The 20,204-nt window shown below is 47.0% G+C and overlaps 1 protein-coding gene across 6 annotated transcripts in view; it reads right to left on the minus strand.

The window, feature by feature from the left end:
* The window catches only part of PPP1R3B (protein phosphatase 1 regulatory subunit 3B), a 73,993-nt gene extending 68,680 nt beyond the window's left edge, over positions 1-5,313 (minus strand). For 2 of the 6 annotated variants that reach the window (XR_015947338.1, XR_015947337.1), the window contains exons 1-2: positions 2,036-2,174; positions 699-799 (exon numbers count right to left, since the gene is read on the minus strand). Coding sequence is in view for 3 of the 6 variants with exons in the window: in XM_035140901.3 (XP_034996792.1) it covers positions 2,036-2,169 (134 nt within the window). In the remaining 3 variants the exon portion in view is untranslated. The other 4 variants (XR_015947339.1, XM_035140902.3, XM_035140903.3 and 1 more) reach the window with 4 other exon arrangements.
* Positions 5,314-20,204: the final 14,891 nt, after the last annotated feature.

The following is a 20,204-nucleotide window of genomic DNA, read 5'->3' on the forward strand; positions in this document are numbered from 1 at the left end:
ACAGTTGTTGATTGAGAACCGCAAGTCAGGAGATTACTATTGCACTCAGGTCCTGTTCTCTTCTATCTGCCTTTGGTTGCACAGCTTGAGGAGAAGGTGCTGGTCTATTTGAGGCTCAAATTGGTACACAAATTGCTTCTTTTTGGTACAACAATTGGTACAATAATTGCTTCTTTTTCCCAGGGAACTGTACTTCTAGAAGTAGGGATTATCAAAGTTCTCAGCAGAGTATAACCCTCAAAATTATTTGGGGGCAATTCATGACTACCAATATTTAAAAAATTCCTTCAGTAGCACCTTAAAGACCAACTAAGTTTTTATTTTGGTATGAGCTTTCGTGTGCATGTACACTTCTTCAGATCATACCAAAATAAAAACTTAGTTGGTCTTGAAGGTGCTACTGAAGGATTTTTTTTATTTTGCTTCGACTCAGACCAACACGGCTACCTACCTGTAACTGCTACCAATATTGTTCAAGTCTATCCCTGACCCTGCAATGGCTTTTACAGCCTGCAATCCTAAACCCATTCAACCTGTAAGTATACCTGATTGAATTCAACAGGGGCCTGCTTACTTTTCAGTAGGCGCTACAAAACTGTGCTGTTAAATGAGCTTAGAAAAGCGAGAAAATGGATACTGAAAAGGTTCCTCCTGTGCGCAAATAAAATAAAATTATAATAGTATTCTGTTTTACATACCTCATAAGGACAGAGGTGGTTAGCTGTAAAGATGCTGCAAGATGATCTGGGCTGGAGGTGCACCCAGATTTCACAAGGCACAAGCGCTATAGATTCATTGCCTGGAAACAGCAGGACAAGGCAGGGTTAGCAGAACTCCAAAACTAATGCCAGGCCCCACCCCTTCCTCCTCCTTTACATTCATGCCAACAAGGCAACCACCTTCCAAGTTCTACAGAGATCAAAGATATAGGCAGAGGTACCTATATCATATTCATATTCACACACCCCCTTGCACACCTTCTTCACACAGGAGTGGATTCAGAGAGGAAATGTGTCTAGAGGTAAGATTGCAGGCTAAATTCCTAGGCAAACTTGAAAGCCCTGCTGAATTCAATAGGACTTCTGAGCATTAAGTGTTGGAAGGCTTTCGATAATCTCAAAGCAGGGGACAAACGGCACCTTCTTGTTTTCCAAAGTTTCTAGTCGCAGTGGCTTCAGGCAAAAGCAGGCATTATAAAATATTGTAAGCCAATCTGCACCATTTTTTTAAAAAAGAAAAACAACCTTTGCTACAGAAATTATCTCCGGCAGGTGCGCCTCTTCGAAGATAAACCATTCACAGCCCCGGTTTAAATTTTAAAGGTCCTCTCAGGCATGACTCATGCGACCTGATAAGGCAAGCTGTTGTCAGATCGGGTCATCTCTACCCTATAAAAGGAAATCCTGAGAGGGAGGTCGAAAGAGACTCCAGGTTCGCGCCTTCCAAGGCCGCTTTTGTTCCACGACGACTCACCTTTACCTCCACTGTGAAAGCAAGCTCGGCGCTTTCATTCCCCGTGGTTTTTTTTTTTAAGGACTGAATCAAAAGCGGAAAACAAAGAGCACACAACAAAGCAGAGTCCCACTCCCCGCTTTCATAGCTGCCTCGCCAGGTGCGCAGAGCTTTAGCCTCGGGGGATTCTCTCTCTTTTCGCGGCTCAGGGAGCTGCAAGGCTGGATCCAGCTCAAGAGCTGAAGAGATGCTTCCTTGTGGCCCCGATTTCAACGGGACTTGCTCTCTTCCAAGTTGCGCGCAAGCCTATTTGCGCTTCCTCGGAATCCACACCCACCCTCCCTCGCGCGCGCGCACACCCACCACCAGGCAAGCGCGCATAGGACCGCCGCAGCCCATTCCTGCGCACGGTTACGCGGAAACCAAGTCCCTTCTCTGCATAGGATTATTTTTTAAAAAAATGCATTCCTGACATGGCTCGCTTGGGGGCCGACCTCGGAAGCAACCGCTGGACAAAGAGAGAGAGTGTTTGTGTCCTTCCTGGACACCTGGTTCGCCGCATTTTCCCCGCCCCACCCCATACCTGGAGCCGCAGGGCCGCGCACCGGCTTCCCGTGCTTGCAGCAGTTTCACAAGCTGTCCAATTCGGGTCCCCTGCACTGCGCGGATGCGCCCTGCCCACCCGCCTGCCTGCCTGCCTTGCTCGGCCGGGGACATTCGGTTCCAGCGCGCACGCGAAGCGAGCGCCCCCTCCGCTCCCTTAAGAGCGACCCGTTCGGCGGCCAGCAGCCCCGGCAGGGGAGGAAGCAGCGGCGCGGCCAATGGACGGCCTCTTAACCCGCCCTCCGCCAGCCAATGGCGGCGCAGCTTCCCCGTGAGAGACCAGGAGGATGGCGCGTGGACGCCAGGCTGGCGGGGAGGGAGCGGCGGCGGCAGCAGCCCCGGCAAGTGATAAAGCGCATCTGTAGTGCACGGGGGGCTGGGAGTGGGATGGAGCAGAACAGCCTGTGCCAAGCGGGGCCCACTTCCACCCCAGGCCCGCGCGCGTTTTAAGGCCTTCTCTCAGACGGAGGCGTTGCTCTTTGGTGCCCAAGGCCTCCCTTTTCCTAATAAGCACAACAGCCGTTGAAGAGCGCATTTCCTTTTCCCAACTGGACGCACAACAAGAATCCTGGGAACTGTGGTTTGATCAGGGTGCCTGGGACCTGCAGCTCTGGGTGGGGCAAGCTAAACGTTCCTGAAAATGTGTGGCGCTGGAGTTGTGCGACCCTGTTTGAAGTTAATAATAATAATAATTTATTTATACCCCACCCTCCCCAGTCAAAACCGGGCTCAGGGCGGCTAACACCAATAAAATTACAATAAAACATAAAAAGCAACTAATTAAAATACAGACTAAAATACAATAATAAAATTTAAAATGCAGCCTCATTTTCAGTAGTCCATAAATCCAAGCCACGAGGGAGGAAAACACAGGGGTCAGACGAAGTCCAGCCCAAAGGCCAGGCGGAACAGCTCTGTCTTGCAGGCCCTGCGGAAAGATGACAAATCCCGCAGGGCCCTGGTCTCCTGTGAAAGAGCTTTCCACCAAGTTGGGGCCAATACTGACAAGGCCCTGGCCCTAGTTGAGGCCAATCTAGCCACCTTATGGCTCGGGATCTCCAGAGTATTGTTGTTTGTGGACCTTAAGGTCCTCCGCGGGGCATACCAGGAGAGGCGGTCCCGTAGGTACGAGGGTCCCAAGCCGCATAGGGCTTTAAAGGTCAAAACCAGCACCTTAAACCTGATCCTGTACTCCACCGGGAGCCAGTGCAGCTGGTAAAGCACTGGATGAATGTGATCCCGCGGCCGGGACCCCGTAAGGTTAAAAAAAGTTTTAAAAGTTAAAAAAGTCCCCTCAGGATTCTCTGGAGGAAAGTACCTGTGTCAAATATATATGGTACCTATGCAGCCAGTGTTTCCCAAATGTGGGTCTCCAGCTGTTTGTGGGGTTTTTTTTTGGGGGGGGACTACATTTCCCACCATCCCTGACCATTGGTCATGCTAGCTAGGAATTAATGGGAGTTGTAGTCCACAAACAGCAGGAGACTCAAGTTTGGGACACAGTGAGCCCAGAGTGTGATCTGCATGGGAATTTCATAGCAAGTACAGTACTTGTTTTTCGTTGTAAAGGTAAAAAAAAAAAAGGTAAAGGACCCCTGGACTGTTGATATCCCAGCACACATGGGTCTCTTTCCAGGACAGCTTTCATTCTCCCAAGAAGCCTGTGAGATGGGTTTCTCTGGGAGTGGAGTGGACCAAGGTCACCCAGTGAGCTCTTCCCTCACCACCCCAGTGTTTTTAGCTGTTCCTTTTTTATCTGTAAACTGCCTTGAGTCCCTGTCAGGGAAAAAGGCAGGGTTACAAGGGACCCAGGTGGCGCTGTGGGTTAAACCACAGAGTCTAGGGCTTGCTGATCAGAAGGTCGGCGGTTCGAATCTCTGCAACCGTTGCTCGGTCCCAGCTCCTGCCAACCTAGCAGTTTGAAAGCACATCAAAGTGCAAGTAGATAAATAGGAACCGCTCCGGCGGGAAGGTAAACGGCGTTTCCGTGCGCTGCTCTGGTTCGCCAGAAGCAGCTTTGTCATGCTGGCCACATGACCCGGAAGCTGTCGGTGGACAAACGCCGGCTCCCTCGGCCTATAGAGCGAGATAAGCGCCGCAACCCCAGAGTCGGACACGACTGGATCTGATGGTCAGGGGCCCCTTTACCTTTATAAGTGGGGAAAGATTCAAACCTGGGTGTTCCCAATACTAGTCTTGACATTCTAGTTTAAGTATGGGCAAAGGGCTATAATAGAGATAATAAAGCGTGGAATTGGCACCACATCTGACCCTGCCTTTTCTCCACATGCCACAATCTAGGAGGGAGGGATAACATTAATCTTTGTCACGAGCAGTCGAGTATTTTGAGCTAGCCCTGACTGAGGGTTATTTTTACATCCCAGCTGGAACAGCTCAGTCGATCGAGCATGAGACTCTCAATCTCGGGGTAGTGGGTTCATGCGCCACATTGGGCAAAAGATTATTGCCCAGTGGGACTAGATACCCTCATGATCCCTTCCCACTCTACAATTCTGTGATTCTGTATACCCAGAAAGCATTGTAAATAACTGCCCAGGGGCCAGATGTCTGATAAGATGGCAGCCGCAATACTTGCCAAGATGAAAGACAAATTGAGCGCTGGATAAATTTGGTGTAGCTGACTGTCAATGTTTAGGGGTTTGTGTGAATTCCAGGCTCTTACACCTAATGCCAACCCATGTATGTGCCATCAGTTTGCATTGATCCCTGTTCTGAGGAGCTTACAGTGATTTGGTGTAAAAACATCTGAAAACGACCAATGGACTACGAAGTTTTCAGGCAAGGATTGCACCACAGTGGAAGGCAAATAGAAGCTGATCTTGTCAACAAAGTGTAGGATGGATGGGTCAAGAAGCATGCCAGGATCAGAAGCAAGGAGTCAACCTTTGGAGTAAGCGGGGAGGCGGGGAGAGAGAGAGGGCAAGAACTGCAGACAGGAAAAACAGGACAAATATCTGGAAACAGGGCTGGCCTGGCCCTATCATTTGGCAGAGTAAGGTGGCTGCCTCAGACGGCAAATGCTGCCAGATGGCAAGTGGTGGTGAGTTGTTGCAGGACAGAACTCTGTGTGCTGTGCAACCTGCCCTGTAACCCCTAAGGTAACCTGCTGCCCTCATGTGGTATAGGATTCTGCCCCATCACCAGGGTTGAAATAATATTACAGTATTATTATTATTATTATTATTATTTATTACATTTGTATACCGCCCTTCATCCAAAGATCTCAGGGTGGTTCACAACATAAAAGACAAAAGAAAACCACAAAATAATTAACAGAAACAAAAACAAAACAAAGCGATAACACCCTCCAAAAAAACACATTTAAATGGCTGGGTTGAAGAGGAACATTTTAGCCTGGCACCTAATAATGTATATAATGAAGGCACCAGGCAAAGCTCCCTGGGGAGAGCATTCCACAAATGGGGAACTACTGCAGAAAAGGCCCATTCTTGTCTTGCCACCCTCCAGACCTCTCATGGAGGAGACACATGAAGAAGGGCCTCCAATGGTGAACACAGAGTCTTGGTCGGGTCATGTGGAGAGAGGCAGTCCTTGAAGTATTGCGATTGTTATGAAAAAATGTACCCCAAAAATGTGTTGCCTTTTAGGAAGGACAGACGCGGGTCGGAAGCTCCAAAATTTGCACTAAGTTCATCTCCGCCAGGAAAATGACAGAGACCACACGATGCTGTCAGGAAAAACAAACTGATCCTTTTATTACAGAAAAGAAAGAACTACAGCTGTAGGGTCCCTGCCTCAAAGAATGTAGGAAGGGAACCCCGGGAAATGGTGAACCTCCCTCTTATACCCTCCTGTCCCCACATGAAAATCCCTTTACTGGGAGGGAGGGGAAGGACAAGGAGGATGGGTGATGATGGGATTAACTGGGTGCAGAGACGACTATTTCTTCATATGGTGAGATGTCAATCGCTCTCCTCCCGTTGTTGATGAGTTTCCCTTTGTTTGATCAGTCTAGATGGGAATTGAGGTGGGGCCGTTCCTGGCGATTGCCGAGGGGTTGGGGTCCATCCGGCAGGTGTTTTCCTCCAGGTCATGGAAGGATGGAACGTCATGTTGAAGATGACATTCTGTTTGAATAAAGTTGTTCCAGCTAATCCCTCTATTGTCCGTGTGTCCTTGAATGGGTATAGGGTGGTAGTAGGGCAAGGTTCAGGTGGGTTCATACAGAAAATATACCTGGAAAACATACCTAATACAGGGATTTCTAATTAAAAGGTAGCAGTCCTGACATATACAGTTCTAAGATATAAAACAGTAATTCTAATACATAGGGATACTAGGAATTCAAATGCAGAGGGATACTAGCCTATATAAAGCTGCAATTGTAATACTGAGGGAGCGTTGGAAGGCACATAATGAAGAAACGTATAGTGGCTACATTAATGGATGCGCATAAGGGTTTCACAATAAAAGGCACCCCCCATATGATTTTATAACACGGTCCTGAGCCTTTTTAAGGCTTTATAGGTAAAAAAAAGTCAGTCTTTTGTATGCAGAATAGCGAGAAGGACATCTTTCCTTTGCCGCAGGTAGCGAAACCTATTGGATCAGTGTTATGTTGAACCCAGAGACTATGCAGCACAGAGTTATGGAGAAGACCTGGAACGAGAACATTGCAGTAATTCAAAACAACTCTTCTCTTTGGCATAGACTTGCCCAGTCATTAAAATAGACTTTTTTTATCTGGCTTTCAAGCGTTCATGTGGGCATTGGAACCCAGCCTGTTTTGATTTGGCCTTGGCAGATTAGCTTCCCAGTGTCTTCCAATGTTCTGTCCAAGTAGGACTGGCATGTACTATTGACAGTGTCCACTGCCCTTTGGACAATGAAAAGGCCCAGTGTGTTGGTAAGGGTGGTGTGATTTCCCTGGAACAATAAATATTAAATGCTATATTATGATGCATATGCATCTATGGCCTTTTAAACTGTGTGTGTGAGAGAGAGAGAGGCAGATTTTGTTTGTTACTACGATATGTTATTTTTGTGTTTTTATATTGTAAATTACCCTCTGATCTTCAGATGAAGAGCAAGATAGTAATGTAATCAATAGTAGTAATACTGTATCTTTCCCCTTTTTTCTTTTTTAAACTGAAAGCAGCCTCTTGGGTTTCAGCAGCTGTTTAACCCTTTCTTTTTGGGGCTTCTTTGGTGCTCATAATTCCCCTCCCTGCTTTTCACCTCCTGCAGGGAAACAAAAAATCAGGCATCTGCTTCTTCTGCCCTGCAGGGACAAAAGCAATTTATCTTGTGTGGATTTGAAAGAGGCAGGGAGAGCGAACGATTCAGAAGGGAAGGAGCCATTTTTCCATGGAAACTCAAAAGCCACAGTGGCTGCTTCAACCTGAAAGGAGAATAGAGGAAGCAGACATAGTGCTGCATGAAAGGTCCATTGTGGCCCTAAGTTCTCAGGTGTTTGAATTCTGCTTCCTTATTCTGAAAACAGTTTGAGTTAAAGCAACATTTTAAATGGCATTTTTACTATGCTAGCAGTGTCATAACTGTAGGGAATCTCTTGAGTAAATCTGTGCTCCGGGGCCTGTTGATAAAGATGGTAGGTATGTTTATTGAGGACATCTGTTTAGGCCAACTAGAATGCAGATGGCCAAGACATATCACTGGGACATCCTTCTCACTACCTAGAGCAGGGGTCAGCAAAAAGTTTCAGCAGGGGGCCGGTCCACTGTTCCTCATACCTTGTGGGGGGCCGGACTATATTTTGAAAAAAGAGAGAGAGAACAAATTCCAATGCCCCACAAATAACCCAGAGATGCATTAAAAATAAAAGGACACATTCTACTCATGGAAAAACACGCTGATTCCCGGACCGTCCTCACGCCGGATTTAGAAGGTGATTGGGCCGGATCCCGCCCCTGGGCCTTAGCTTGCCTACCCATGACCTAGAGGTCATTGAAGCTTGGGTATATATTTGATGGACATCCTGCTGTCTTAACTAGGCTTCAAATGAATGCTCTCAGTCTTTAGTGTTCTGTGTAAGCTTCTGCTCTGGAGTATTTTTGAACTTGATGCCCTCCAACCCACTGGCAAGGTTATCACATATATTTATTCCTGACTGTAAATAGCTAGGGCTGCCAACAGTTTTCCTGTTAGGTCTTTAATGCCTTTAATGGATGTGTTAAGGGCAGGCATTCAACAGCAGAATCACACCTCAGCATGGAGGTGCCATAGCTTAAGAGTAGATTGGCCAGGAAGCCATGAACTCCCTAGGTGGCCTTTTAGTCAAAAAAATACAATATAATAGAAAAGAAACAATAGAAATACAGTTAAAAATTAATATAAACATTTAATGTTTGACTTCCTTTAGTAATGTATTCTTTTGAAATATTTTAAGATATACCGGTAGATATATTTGTTAACTTGGTTAACAAATATAAATGTGCACCTTGTAGCTGACCTCCTTTGTAATGTTTTATTTTGAAATATCTAAGATAATATTTTATTTCCATGTTAATTATGTTGCTTTAAAGATATACTTTGTATCTGGCTTTCTTCAGTGCAGTAATGCTTTATTTGATGTTTTAGCGTGTTGTAAACTGCTTTGAGTTTAAGGGTTTCCCCCCTTAAAAATATAAAGCCGTATAGAAATGAAATGAATATTAGCAATAATAATGTGGGCATGTTGTGGACCACCTGAATGAAGCTTGTGGACCACTGGTGGTCCACTTGACTACAATCTGGGAACTCCTGGCATTGTGGCGAGAGAATAGTGTTGAACTAGTTCATTTTGTTGAACTAGGAGTGGGGAGACCCAGGTTCAGTCTGCACATATTTGCTACCAAGGAGTGTGGTGGAGTCTCCTTCTTTGGAGGTCTTTAAGCAGAGGCTTGACAGGCATATGTCAAGAATGCTTTGATGGTGTTTCCTGCTTGGCAGGGGGTTGGACTGGATGGCCCTTGTGGTCTCTTCCAACTCTATGATTCTGTGATTCATATCAGCTGTGAAACTCTCACTGGGTGACCTTGATCCAGTATCTATCTATCATCTATCTATCTATCTATCTATCTATCTATCTATCATCTATCTATCTGTCTATCCATACCTGATGTTTCATAAGGTTATTGTTTGCGTAAAAGTGGGTGGATGTCAGGGACTGGACTGAAGGGGACAAGATGGAAGGGGAATTGTGGAGATTGCCCCCCCCTCTTCTCCTGAAGTTTCCAGAGAAGAGGAAGGCAGTATTGATTTACAGCAAGGGTTTGAGGAAGGTCACAGCGCAGAGACAGGCGAACAGAAGAGTTGGGAGGTGTTAGGAGAAGGGGGAAAGGAGGCAGAGCCAGAGCAATTAGCTGACACATTGTCACTGGAGAGTATTTCTGACCCCCCCCCTTCTCCCAGAACTTGGCTTTCGTTAAGAGTGCAAGAGCAAAGGACCCAGAGACAGTTGACCACGGGTGGACACCTTACGGGGAAATGCTGTTGCTAGGAAGGGAGGGAGGAGGAGCTCAGTGGGAGCAATGCCATTTCTTCAGCATTATCGATAGGCAGACTGCATTCTTTGGTTTCTTGCTATGATGAATGAATAAACTCATTAGAAAAGACTCTTGTTTTTCTCTGCTTCTTGTTTTTCTCTGCTTCTTGCTGCCACTGAGGGAGGGATATAATTCCCGAAGCCTGACAGTGGGTGGGAAGCATGTGTGTCTCTTTGGAGCTCGTTAGAGAAAAGGTGTGAATGTACAGTACTTAGTCCTGTAGACTAGATGGACTCTGAGTTTCTCGAGCTTCCTGGGATACAAATGGGATCTGAAAGAAGGAATCTCTTTGCCTCCTCCTCCTAGATGGCTCTGTTGCAGTGGTGTAGCAACCCTTGCCGGCAGTCGGGATGTGTCCCACCAATTCCTGAGATTGCCCAAAGTTGTCCATCATTTTTTGGGAGATCGCTGCCGCTTCCTGCTTTAAACCCTTCCAAAATCATTAGAGGACTTAAGGTCCTTCACATCTGACCTCGGCCAACAGGTATATTTACCCATTTCATCACCACTAATCAATGATCATTTTAGATGGATGAGATAATAATTTATTCTTGAAATGTGGAAGAAGATATTCTGCTTTAAAGCTTTTAAAGTTCAAACTCATGTACTATCAGAGAGTTTTCCTCTCATTGCTTTGTCAGAATTTTCATTCTGCTGGGCATATTCTGTATCTTAATTTTTTGGCCTAATTCTCTGGGTCGGTGCAAAGAGATTTCTGCATTGCATCATAATGAACAACTGCCAGCTTTCTGAAATCCGGCAGCTATTTAAAGAGTGGCCAGATCAAACAGGGCACTGCCTCAAAGTCACTATTTGTGACTGGAGAATAAATTGACAAGGTTTCATTCACCAACACAGAGCTTGTACTAAATTGATATCTACGTGGAGGCCGATTAGTCAATTCTAAACAGGGGTTGCATAACATGAGCATGTCTTTTAAACAAACATTATTTGGTTCCAATGATGAACTGACTTGCTAATAAAAGGTGGGGGTGGGAAGAGGCTGTTCTTCCTCTGCGCCGTAAAACGACTGAGATCCTAGCATGCTTTTTCAAGTCAGTAGCTGGAAAACTTGTTCAGAGTCTTAGTGAAGGCAGAAGGCCAGGCAGAGTGGCTCTCTTACACCTTCTCATTGGTGGCCTTGTGTCTGCAGAACACAGAAAAACACATTCCTGCCACTGACTACTAGTGGAAAGGATAAAAACAGAACTTGTGACATTGGAGGAAGAAGGTTTGTTCCCTGGTATCTAGATGCCATAGCTGTCAAGTTTTCCCTTTTCTCGCGAGGAAGCCTATTCAGCATAAGGGAGAACTTGACAGCTATACTAGATGCACCAATGATTTGACTTGGTAGAAGGCATCTTCCTGTGTTCCTATGGACAGCAGAAGCCAGTTCCTGAGCAGAAGTAGACTCCCAGACCCATGAAAACTGGGCCTTGAACTTTCATCAGCAAGCACCCTTAAACATGGTTGGTTCCAATGGAGGATATTGAAGTGGAAACATAGGGGAAATGCTACCAATGACTCTCTGGACTCAGTACTCTTGTGAGCCATTCTGATCCTACTGGATTTGCCTCATGCTTCCATTATTAACTGTAAAAAGGTCATGTTGAAGCTACTATACTGCAGGACATAAGGGAAGCTGCTCTGCCTCAGTAATAGAGAACAGGCACCCCCCCCCCCCGGAAGAGCGATTGACTATTAAACCACTCTGAGAACTGCAGGTTTGTGAGAGGAATAGGTGTCTTCTAATAACACACGGGTTATTAGACATGGGTGGCACTGTGGGTCAAACCACAGAGCCTAAGGCTTGCTGATCAGAAGGTTGATGGTTCGAATCCCCGTGACGGAGTGAGCTCCTGTTGCTCGGTCCCAGCTCCTGCCAACCAAGCAGTTCGAAAGCAAGTCAAAGTGCAAGAAGATAAATAGGTACCGCTACAGCAGGAAGGTAAATGGTGTTTCTGTGTGCTGCTCTGGTTCACCAGAAGCGGCTTTGTCATGCTGGCCACGTGACCTGGAAGCTCCCTCGGCCAATAACGCGAGATGAGCGCGCAACCCCAGAGAGTCGGTCACAACTCGACCTAATGGTCAGGGGTCCCTTTAATAACACAGGACTGCAATACCTCAAGGACCGCCTCTCTCCATATGAACCGACCAGGACCCTGCAATCATCTTCTGAGCCCCTTCTTTGTGGGCCTCTCCCATGAGAGGTGTGGAGGGTGGCAACATGAGAACAGGCCTTTTCTGTGATGACTCCCCATGGGCGTACCCAGGATCAAAGCTAGGGGGGGCACACCAGCCACGCCCCCCAGCCACCCGATTAGCTAGCTGGCAATGACGTGGCCAGGATCCCCCCAGGAGGCATGGTCAATGTGCACGCCCCCAGAGAAAAGGGGGCCGTTTGCAAGGCAGCACACGGAGCCACCTGCGCTTGCACTCCTGCCTTGCCTTCTCCTTTAATGGCAGCAAAGCTGCCTCCATTGAAGGAAACCTGGACCTGGACCTGGACCTGGGCTAACATCAGCCCACACTCTTTCAAGTCACAGCGAGCACAGCACAGAAAGTGCTGCCCCACAATGCTCCATGGCACTTCATTTGCATGTATGCAAGCAGGCTGAGGCGGAGCACAGCAGGCAGCGCCCTTGCCTGTCCTCTCCAGGTGCCCTGCTTCTAGGGGAGGGCAGCTGCCCCCCTGCTGGGTACGCCTATGTGACTCCCTGTTTGTGGAGTGCCCTCCCCAGGGAGGTTCTTCTGGCCCCTTCATTATACACCTTTAGGCGCCAAGCGAAAGCAACAACATTCAGGAATTTTATTCATTCAGGAGCAACATTTCTCTCCCCTCACTAGTGCTACTCTAATTGCCATTCTGTGCCTGTCTGGGGATACTACTGTATAGGCATTGTTGCACTCGAAGTTACTTCTTACCTGCACCTGTGAGCCTGCATGACTCTGCACACCACATAAAATAGATTGTGTAATATGTACTCTGATGTGATGAGGCAATGTGAGAATTTGCAAGATGTTACTGCAGACGAGTTCCACTTGAATTTGTTTGAGGATGAAACTCTACTTGGCTCCAAGTTCATACACCTCCCGCAATGCTTATCTGGTTGGCGGGAAGCCTGTGAATTTGCTTGTTAGTTATCATGTAGTTCCCTTGGCACTGCCAAGTCTTGTTGACCAGTGAAGCTCTCAGTCATGCCACCACTTCTGTCTTTTTTAAAAAAAACACCCAAAAAGCAGCTGTTACAAATGACTTATACTTGAATAACAGTCACATGGTTTGATGAGACTGCTAGTTTTTTTAAAGGGAGTACATGTAATTGAAGTCAGTGATTATTTTTTGGCACAATATTCTTGAAAAGAATATAACCCCAGTTATGCAAGAAAGCTAAATGCAGGATTTTCTGCTTCTGTAGCTGATATTTCTAAAATAAGGGTCATTTTGGCCTTCAGGGGGAAAAAATGGGCTGGTCAAAAAGCAAACAATACTAAATAGGCATTTTTCTTAGCTTCCTATGGAGCGTCTCCATACCTCAGCTAGGGGCATAGTTGGGGGGGGAGGGGCAGCTGGCCCCCAATCAAGTAAATAAAAAAAATACTTAACTAAAAGTAGAAATAATCAGAATATTTGAAATTGAAATGCTCGCTGAGGTCACTTGGATGATGTGGTGCATTCTAGCGACGCAACTGGCAACTGACTGAGCGATAGGCGTAGCTTCCATGAACTGACCAATCGTGTCACAGGTAGGCCGGTTCTGGAAACTTCTCATAGTTTCTGGCATTTTCTCCTGAGCGCCTGCACCTGCAGGGCCTGTCTAGAAATGAATTGGAAGTTTCCCACAGGCTATACTGCAGAAAGCCCTCAGGTCTCCTGCATGGCCCCACAGTATGCCAACATCTTCTAGGCGGATTTAGAACAACGTTTCCTAAACTCCTACCCACTCAAACCTCTCTTGTACCTGCGATACATTGACGTGTTTTTTTTATCTGGACACATAGTCAACAGACCCTGGACACCTTCCACCAGACATTCAATGAATTTCACCCCACCATCAACCTAACAATGAACCAATCTATGCAAGAAATACACTTTTTGGACACTACTATAAAAATACAGGATGGTCGTATAGGCACCACCCTATACCGAAAACCAACTGACAGACAAACATATCTACATGCTTCTAGCTACCATCCCAAACATACCAAACAATCCATTTTGTACAGCCAGGCCCTACGTTACAGCTGCATCTGTTCCAACTCTACAGACAGAGACTCTCACCTAAGAGAACTACAGCAAACCTTTTTAGAACTAAAATATCCACCCGATGAAGTTAAACAACAGATCAACAGAGCCAGACTGATACCCAGAGACAACGTGCTGCAAGACAGACCCAAAGAGAAAATAATAGAACACCACTAGTTATCACATACAGCTCCCAAGTTAAAACAGTACAACGCATCATCAGAGATCTACAACCTCTACTGGACAATGACAGCTCTCTTTCTCAAGCTCTGGGAGGAAGACCTTTCATTGCCTACAGACAGACAGCCAATCTTAAACAACTCCTCACCCACAATAATACCACCACCAGACTTAACATGGACACTGGTACCAGAGCCTGCAATTAACCCAGATGCCAACTTTGCTGCCACATACACCCGAACAACACCATTACTGGCCCCAACAACATCAAACATATCATCTCAGGACTATTTAATTGCTCATCTTCTAAGTTTTCAAATGACTGAAGATTTTGACAGATTTTTCTGAGCACTTGGGGCCGAAAGAAAACCATTTAAAATAACTGTTGTTGAGACATTTCATTCCGAATTTGCTAGACGGAGCCAGACAGAGGATGAGGACAGGTGGATGTCCTGATCCCCCATAACATAATTCCTGGCTACGCTCATGACCTCAGCGGTGAAACACATACAGAAGGTCCCAAGTTCAATCCCAAGCATCTCTGGAAAAAAGATCTCTCTCTCAGATCCTGGAGAGCCACTGCTGGACTAGGTGGAGCCAATGTTCTGATTTCTTAAAAGGCACTTTCCTACCTTATCTTATTCCTAAAGCCTAGGGAAAGAAGTATCATGTGACATCGCTTCCTGCACCAGGAAACTGAGTGTGGTGGCTTTGCTTCAGACGTCTTCCTTTCCTGGACATTGCTGTGGAGGTGAAGCAAGGAGATACGGGGCTGCAGTTCTTGGCAACAGGCATGTTGCCTCACCTTGCCTTGGGCTATGTCTGAAAATTCCAAGGACCAGTAATGTGAAGACTTCTGCAGCAGCATCCCTGTGGGGCAGGGATGATAAACCTCTGGCCTTTGGGTGTGGTTGGATTCTATCTCCCCTGACCATTAGCCATGCTGGCTGGGGCAGAGAGCAGTTGAGCCCATTGGTGATTGTCCCTTCCTCCTGTAATGATGTTGGTTGCTTCTGTAAAATAGTGGGTAAGAAGGATGAAGACACAGCTCTCAAAACAACCAGCTCTTTATTCTAGCTCTGAGTCCAGACTGAACAGTAGCTTAGCCAAGTGGCTTATATAGTACTCAGTAACTTGCAACAGTAATAAACTTCCCCTAGCTACCCAATCCGTGAACAGCACTCTCAATCCTTCATTTGCATGTTGTGGACCTGAGTGAGAACTGCAGCCACAGTGGGCAGGGTAAGAACTGCAGCCATGGTGGCCAGAAGGAGTACTGCAGTTAACTTAATACAGTACATAACACCCATTGTGGACCTGAGTGAGAACTGCAGCCACAGTGGGCAGGGTAAGAACTGCAGCCATGGTGGCCAGAAGGAGTACTGCAGTTAACTTAATACATAACAGCTTCCTTTTTTTTTTTTAAAAAAAATATTTTTATTAATTTTCCAATTAAAACCAATTATATCACATTCAATATTTCAAATTATACACATATATATATCAATCAAACCGAATGTTATGCCAAATCATCTAAATAATTTATTTTTGGGTTCCCATGCTTCAAGAAATTGGGAATTCCTCGCAACTGTCCACTGCCGTCTTATTTCTAAAGTTCAAATCGTCCTCCAAGCTCATAATATTCCAAATCTTCCCCTTACAGTCACCTAGATGTTTTCCACTTTCATCCGATTGTTCCAGCTGCTGAGATAAATGTCAAACGAAGTTTCACAGATGTTCTTTCTCCTGTGTGAGTTAATCAGTCCAGCCTCCCCATAAATCTTCTTAGTGGAGCTCCCTGTTGCGACGGAGTAGCAGCGCCATCTTAAAAGGCTCAAATCACTTTCATTTTCTCTCATAGCCATGAAGATTTACGATTTATTTATCTTTATAGAATTTACAGCTTTTTCAGGCAGGAGACCCAAACATCCAACCATGAACTCTTGGTAAATTAAAGGATCTCCTTGCCCTATAGCTGAACTTAGCTTCAGGTCGCTGCTCCAATTTAAAGTGCGTCACAGCTCATAAATCCTCCGAACGCGTCCAGAACTCCTTCCGTCTGACTAGGGGGGGGCTTTTCTCATCGGCAACTTCACATCTTGCTATAAAGTTCAACTCACACAGTCTTTTGCTTCTCTTTCACTCCAAACAAGCCAGGACATCGCGTCCGGGAAGATACGAGGCAACAATATGAAGAAAAAATAAAAACTTGCTTCCCTTATCGCTCCGTCCCCATCAATCCTTCTTCCAGATGCCGTACATTCTTTGACTCCTCTCGCTCAGCAGCATAAAATTCTCAGCAGTAAACAGCGCTTCTTCCCCTCCTTCTGAAGTATGTCCATAGATTTAAGCCTAATTATCTTCTTTAACCATGGAAATCCCCGCCATGCAGATTAGCGTCCGGGAGTCCTGGCCGTCGTAAGTGCTCAGCCCAAGCTCCCCCCACTCCAAAAACAGTCGGAGTGGGTCTGGGGGCATCGCGGGCCAGCGGCCCCTCTCCGTAACCCCCGGAGAGGGTAGGGGGTTGCCATTTACTCCCCTAGCAACCGCCAAATTCCTTACGAAGGTCAGAGAGATGGAAAACAGGTCCGCCATTCCTGCAGGCGGAAACCGGAACCTAACATAACAGCTTCCTCACGAGTAAGTGGCTCCAAACTCCGTGGCTGGTTTTTACAGAGTTTTATTATATACATATGTACAAGACGGAGCATCAAAATCCATGACTGTTCTATTCCGAATCAGAATCCGGAAGCACTGACCGTCGGGACTTTCGCCAACAGAACACCCTTGTCACCTTGAATCTCTTCCTCTGCTCCCGCCTCCCCCCCCCACTGTTGGGATGATGGGGCTGGTGGAACGCCCTCTCCACCTGAGCTGCTCAGCTGAGGAGCCGGTGCTGTCTCCTCTGGAGCCTCCCCCTCTTGAGCGCTGTGGTCCGACCCCACAAGCCTTCCCTCTGGAAACCTAGCACTCTCAGCATCCCCAAGGGTCTGCACCGCTTCCTGAGCCTCAGCACCACCCTCCGAAGGATGTTGCAAGGCGCTAGCATCCCGGCTTAGCTGCCAAGTACCCCATTTTTCGTGGGGAAACCCCCAGATTTTAATCCATTTCCCGCTGGAACGGAGAAAAATCCCGGAAATCCCCCAGATTTCCTACCTGCCACGGAGCCTCCATTTTGGGTGCTGCTCTGACCATGTGTGGGCACTGGAAATAGGGCAGAGCGGCACTGGAAGTAGCTTCTACGCATGCCCGGCGGCCAGCTTGGCCCGGCTTCTACGCAACTTCCGGTGCCGCGCCGCTGCTCACCCCGCATTTTTCAGCGGTAGACTTGGCAGCAGGGCCGGCTCTAGGTAGACCCCCGGTGGCGCAGGGCACCACGGCGCCGGCCCGCCAGGAGGGCACCGCGAGCTGCGCCCACCCGGTCCGCCGGTTCGACAACCGCGCTGTGCCTGCCCACCTGCCGCGCCGCCGCGCAGCAGCCCCTGTGGCAGCCGCACTGCGCCCTGTGCTCTGCGCCCACCCACCCACCGCGCTGGGAAACGGGACGGGGGGTGCCGGAGGGATGCGTCGCTCCACGGCGCCAGGGGCGCTTAAGACAGCCCTGCTTGGCAGGTATGCATCCCGGGCTGCTTCTCCTTCGGAGAGCCCCGGTCCCGACTTCCTGGACTCTCCGCTGCCCCCTGGTAGTCCCCTGACACCTCCCTAGCTGATGCCGGGGCTGGCCTGCCCATGAAGCGAGATGAAGCAACAAGCTTTAGGCAACTGGGGGGATGAGGAGGTGGCACCACTCGCCCCTCACTGCCACTGCCACCACTGCACCACCACTTGCACCCGCCTCCTCCTCCTCCTCTGCATGCTGCTTGCCCACTGCTGCTGGGCGCCCAGGCGGTTGCACAGCGGAGGAGGAGACAGGCACCGGTAACCCACGCCGCACCACGCCACTGCTCCTGAATCTTCCATATAATGTGTCATTTGGCCCAGAGTTGGTTTTGCTCTGAATTGCCTGCTGGATGCCTCTCCTTCCTGCCAATAAAAATACTGGTTTAACAGCTCTGCCGTCAAATTTATTGCACCCATTAAAATGCTGGTATCAAATTGCAGCTCAGCAATGATCCCATGTGACTATGATGCTCGGCAGTGTGACTGATCTGGATAAGAATAGATGCTTGGAAAGTCGGAGGTGTAACAGACCTGCTCTTATTGTAGGCCCTCTTGAGTCATCTTCTTCCAAAGGACACGTCTACGTGGGTGACAGGGTCCTCCTGAGGCACAGCCCAAGGTGGTTTGTAGCAGCTTGTAAGACGATGGCACAAATACACATAAATGAATATGTGTCATTGTAATTATTGTTACTATTATTTAAAAAGTTGGGCAGCTCGCCCAATGCAAAAGGAGCAAGAATGTGGGCTGATGTACCTTTTGGGCAACTTATGGGCCAGGTGTTTGATTTGCAATGGAATGAACCACTGCGGGATTTTAGTGCCACACATGTGCAGTACGATAGCATGCACTGCTCTGTAGTCACAAGGAGGATTAGATCAACATCACTTTGCCAAATCACACATTCATTGGGTGCTATTTGTGGGTATATCATTTGCTTATATTTAACAGAAGCAGAAGTACATAAGTAGCATGGGCTGAGGTTCATCAGCAGGCTTTTCGTAAATACGGTACTGTTTTCCAATGTGGAATTTGTTAGGAGCTCTAAATAGCTCGGGATAGTTCTGCAGAATTTTATGAGCAGGCTATTTATGGAAAGGCATTTTGGTCAGCCAAGGGAAGTGTTCTTAAGAGCAAAACCCCGTCAGAAGAATACCAATGATAACAGCTGGGAATGGCATATGCTTTCTTTTGAAGTCTCTTAACTTTTTCACGGTCTCTCCTCCTTGTTCCTGTCTCAGAACCAATCTATGCAGTCAGCTAAATCACATGATGCAGAGTTCATTGGATGATGCCATTTCAGATTTCAAGGGGTTGAATGGCTGCCTATTTGTTTCTGGGCTAAATTTAAGATACTGGTTCTTAACCCTACATGACCTGAGCCTGCAATATTTGATGGAGAGTGCCTTCTCGCAAATATATCTCCCCATGTGTCAAGGCCCGTGAGTGAAACTTTTTAATAGGCTCGGGTGCTACAGAGCCATTATTTTCCTCAACAATAAATACCAGTAGGTCTTTCTCGGTAGTGGGAAACTCCTGCAGAGGGGTTACTCTGTGGCCAAAGCCTAGACAGCCAGATGTTGGTGAGGGAGGGCTCCATCAAGAGTTCTGCCATCAAACCAGTTCAGATACCTTTGACACGATCTGGTCTCCCTTCTCTTTTATTGAAGAATAACAGAATATTTTAATGCCACCATCACAGAGGTGTCTGCAGAGGTGATATATTGATTGAAAACGTATTGTATTGTACAGTGGCACCTCTACTTACGAATAACTCTACTTACGAATGTTTCTACTTATGAACGGAGCTCCGTCCGCCATCTTGGATGCGGTTTAGATAGGATTTTTTCTACTTACGAATTTTTAGATAGGGTTGCTTCGACTTACGATATTTTTCTCCCAGTGCATTCCTATGGGATTCGACTTACAATTTTTTCGACTTACGAATGTGCGTTCGGAACGCATTAAATTTGCAAGTAGACCATTGCACTGTAACTGTATTGTACCTTTTGAATTAATGTTTTGTTGGGGAGAAAACACTCCCAGTTCTTTCCCCAATGTGGCAGGAGCAGTTCTGATCTCTTGACATAGACAGACATAGACAGAACATAGATAAGTTCATTGTTGGAGGCAGTAAGCCTCTGAATACTAATTGCTGCGAATTGTAGGTAGGTAAAATCCTGTTACACTCAGCTCTAGCTTCTGAGTTTCCCATAAGCCTCTTTAACATTTTTAAACCACTTTGATTTCCCCCCCCCCTTACAGTCAAGCGGTAGATAAATTTTATGGGAGGGGGGGAAAGGCATCTGACTGCTCGTTCTGAGGATAGGATGTTGGAGAAGATGGGCCTTTGGCTTGGTCCAAATGGTTCTTCTTATGATTTTTGTTCCACCTCAGTGACCATTCATGAGCCACGAGCTTGGGCCTACAACTAGGATGATCGCTTTAGCACACCCCAAAAGATGACTGATTTGCATTAAAGACTGCATATGCCAATGTATGAATATAGATGCAAATATGGAATTAATTAGTTC

This window comes from Zootoca vivipara, chromosome 15, assembly GCF_965207765.1.
Source record: "Zootoca vivipara chromosome 15, rZooViv2.hap1.1, whole genome shotgun sequence".
Classification (NCBI taxonomy): Eukaryota; Metazoa; Chordata; class Lepidosauria; order Squamata; family Lacertidae; genus Zootoca; species Zootoca vivipara.